The sequence below is a fragment of the Mesitornis unicolor genome, unplaced genomic scaffold (assembly GCF_000695765.1).
Source record: "Mesitornis unicolor isolate BGI_N332 unplaced genomic scaffold, ASM69576v1 scaffold21874, whole genome shotgun sequence".
Taxonomy (NCBI): domain Eukaryota; kingdom Metazoa; phylum Chordata; class Aves; order Mesitornithiformes; family Mesitornithidae; genus Mesitornis; species Mesitornis unicolor.
In genome coordinates this window covers 5,818-8,540 of record NW_010181059.1, presented here as the reverse complement: position 1 = coordinate 8,540, position 2,723 = coordinate 5,818, and the positions used below count along the sequence as shown (strand labels likewise).

The 2,723-nt window shown below is 40.8% G+C and overlaps 1 protein-coding gene across 1 annotated transcript in view; it reads left to right on the top strand.

The window, feature by feature from the left end:
• Nucleotides 1–2,723, top strand: part of AP3M1 (adaptor-related protein complex 3, mu 1 subunit) — a 10,785-nt gene that overhangs the window by 4,386 nt on the left and 3,676 nt on the right. The window contains 3 exon segments of the mRNA XM_010183304.1: nt 1,164–1,249; nt 1,624–1,757; nt 2,421–2,628. Coding sequence (XP_010181606.1) covers nt 1,164–1,249; nt 1,624–1,757; nt 2,421–2,628 — 428 coding nt within the window.

Sequence of the window (2,723 nt, the reverse complement as noted above, 5' to 3'; positions counted from 1 at the left end):
TCCCTACACCAATTCGACGAACACTTTGGCCACCATTGAACTGGATAGTCATAAATAGCTTTTATGCAGCTCTTACTCTTGCCATCTTGAAACTAAAAGAAGGTGGCAGTCACAGTCAGAACAGCTGGCTCAATAGGATTCTCAAACCTAGTATGAGTGCTTACTCTGAGGAATTACAACCAAGACCACATTTGTGTTTCTGGATGTATTTCAAGCCCAGCCAGTGTCCTCCAACTATTTAAATTCGTACTGAGGATCCACTGCAGTAGTCATGCACTGATCTCTTGGGGACTAGCAATGCAAGAATCTTTCTCTCTAACCTTCACTAGGACTAAGAAGTAGATATGGTTGCTCTCCTAGAATAGAGATGTTATCTTGTTTCATAGGAATATGGTTAACTGCTTTCTTCTGAAACAGGATCTCTTCAGGGAAAGGATTAACCCACCATTTCTCCTTCCTCTTTACTAGGTCAGCAATAATTTCTGTGTATCTTCTAAAATAACCTTTGTTTGTAGGGCTAATTAGTCCAGAGTCCTGCTCATGCCTTTCTGCCATTATAGGGCAGTTAAGGAAATGGGCCTTTTCCGGGTAAGATGCTTGGTATTCTTGCTTGGGGTATGTTGGGTGTTTTTTTGCTATAGATTTATTTAACATCAAGATGAATATGTAATCCCACTGTTAAACAAGCCATGCTTGTGAAAGGCAAGGTTATCTGGAGCTGTATAGCACAGACTGCTATATGCTGTTTTTTGATGTTGACTGTTCTGATGTGCTTTGACTTCCCTGCACCACTACACAACTTGCTAGTTTTCTGGAGACAGGGAGCGGGGATGAAAGAAAGGAAGATTCAGGGCTTGCGTATTCTGGAAATCTGATTTGCTCATTGCTGGCAAGCAGTTCAGGCACATCCAGTACAAGCCCTGTGTAACAGCTAGCACAAGTGTCATTAGCTGATCTGGGACAAGCTGTTTGCTCTGGCTCATGTATTTTAGCAAGCTGCCCAGGCCATAGGTAACTGGAATGACCTTTTCTATCTATGCTTGGCGTGTTCCTGAGTGTTGTGCAAATGTCATCTGTGCCCTCTAGCTGCACTTAACAATGTTTGTTAGGCCCTTGCTAGTAATGTTAAGAGTATTTTGTTTGTTTGTTTGTTTCTCCTGCAGGTTCCACAGTCTTTGCAGAAATCCAAGGTGTTATTGATTCATGTATTAAGCTCTCAGGAATGCCAGATCTTTCTCTTTCTTTCATGGTAAATTTAGTATATATTTGGGAATTTTGATTGCTCAGGATTTATTTTTCTTAATGAGCAGAGTTAAACGATTTTAAGAGCACAATCACTACTTCATGTGTTACACTTACGAAAAATAATGTAACAAGTTTTGCATTACATATGGAGCTGCACTGCTCAGTAGCTGGAATGGCTTTTATCTGTACATAAAAATATGTTCACAGGAACTGCTGTACCAAGTCAGACCAGAAATCCATGTAGCTCAGTAACGTGTGTCACATAGCTAGGAATGATACTCAAGAGTCTAAGAACTGGGAATTGTGTAGAGTTCAGTAGCTAGTTCAAACTGCTGATACTTAATGAGATTTCACTTAGCACTTTGCCACTCCCTACAGAACCCACGGCTGCTGGATGACGTCAGCTTCCATCCCTGTATTCGTTTCAAACGCTGGGAGTCCGAGAGAGTCCTTTCATTTATTCCTCCCGATGGGAATTTCAGATTGATCTCCTACCGTGTCAGTTCACAGAAGTAGGTGACACACTGGTGTTCCTCAGATGCACCATCTACCACTTTCCATCTGAGTAACTGCAGATTTCTCCTTGTTACGGGGGGAATTTGCACTGTTGCTAAAACGCATGTTCTTAGGTTTTGTCTCGTCTGTTTCTCTGTCTCCACTAAACTAAGAGAACATTTTTTCTGTCAGCTGCTAGTACTCAGCAGTCATTTCTCAGTGGGATAAACCACGCATGACAGTAACACAGGGCTGTTCATTCCTGGTAGTCATTGTTGCTGCTAGATGCTTTGTGGCTGAGTCTCTGTATCTGTAGAGGACTCAGATCTTCATTAAAAAGGATAAAGCTAAGAAGTCTAAACTGCAGGTATTTGCAGACTAAGTCTGATTTGAGTGGTGGCTGTTCTGAGAATTGGCTCAGTGAGATTAATTTTAAAAAAATAAGAGATTAGGACAAGCGATTTGGAAGAAAATATTTTTTTCCTGTGATTTCTCTGCTAATAAAATTACTTCAGCAATGATGTTGAAGAGCTGGGTATCACTTTTCACTTTTGAAACAGACTGTTTATTAACTTGAATACCTGCCAGAAACAAAAGAACTACTTACGAGAAAGAGCTTTATTTTCTCGAGCAGAGAAGTAGCCAGGGTGATGCATTCAGCTACTGTCTTCTCTTTTCAGCTTGGTGGCAATTCCAGTGTATGTGAAACACATGATCAGTTTCAAGGAAAACAGTTCTTCAGGAAGATTTGATGTTACCATTGGACCAAAACAGAATATGGGGAAAACAGTCGAAGGAGTTGTCGTGACAGTTCACATGCCAAAGGCTGTACTTAATATGAACCTCACTGCTACACAAGGCAGCTATACGTTTGACCCAGTTACTAAAGTAAGTCTTAAGTTTTCATTTATTTAAATATCTACTGTGACGTTAGAACAAATCATACCTATTGCAGAGCACTGGAGGAGTGGTTGCACACTTTG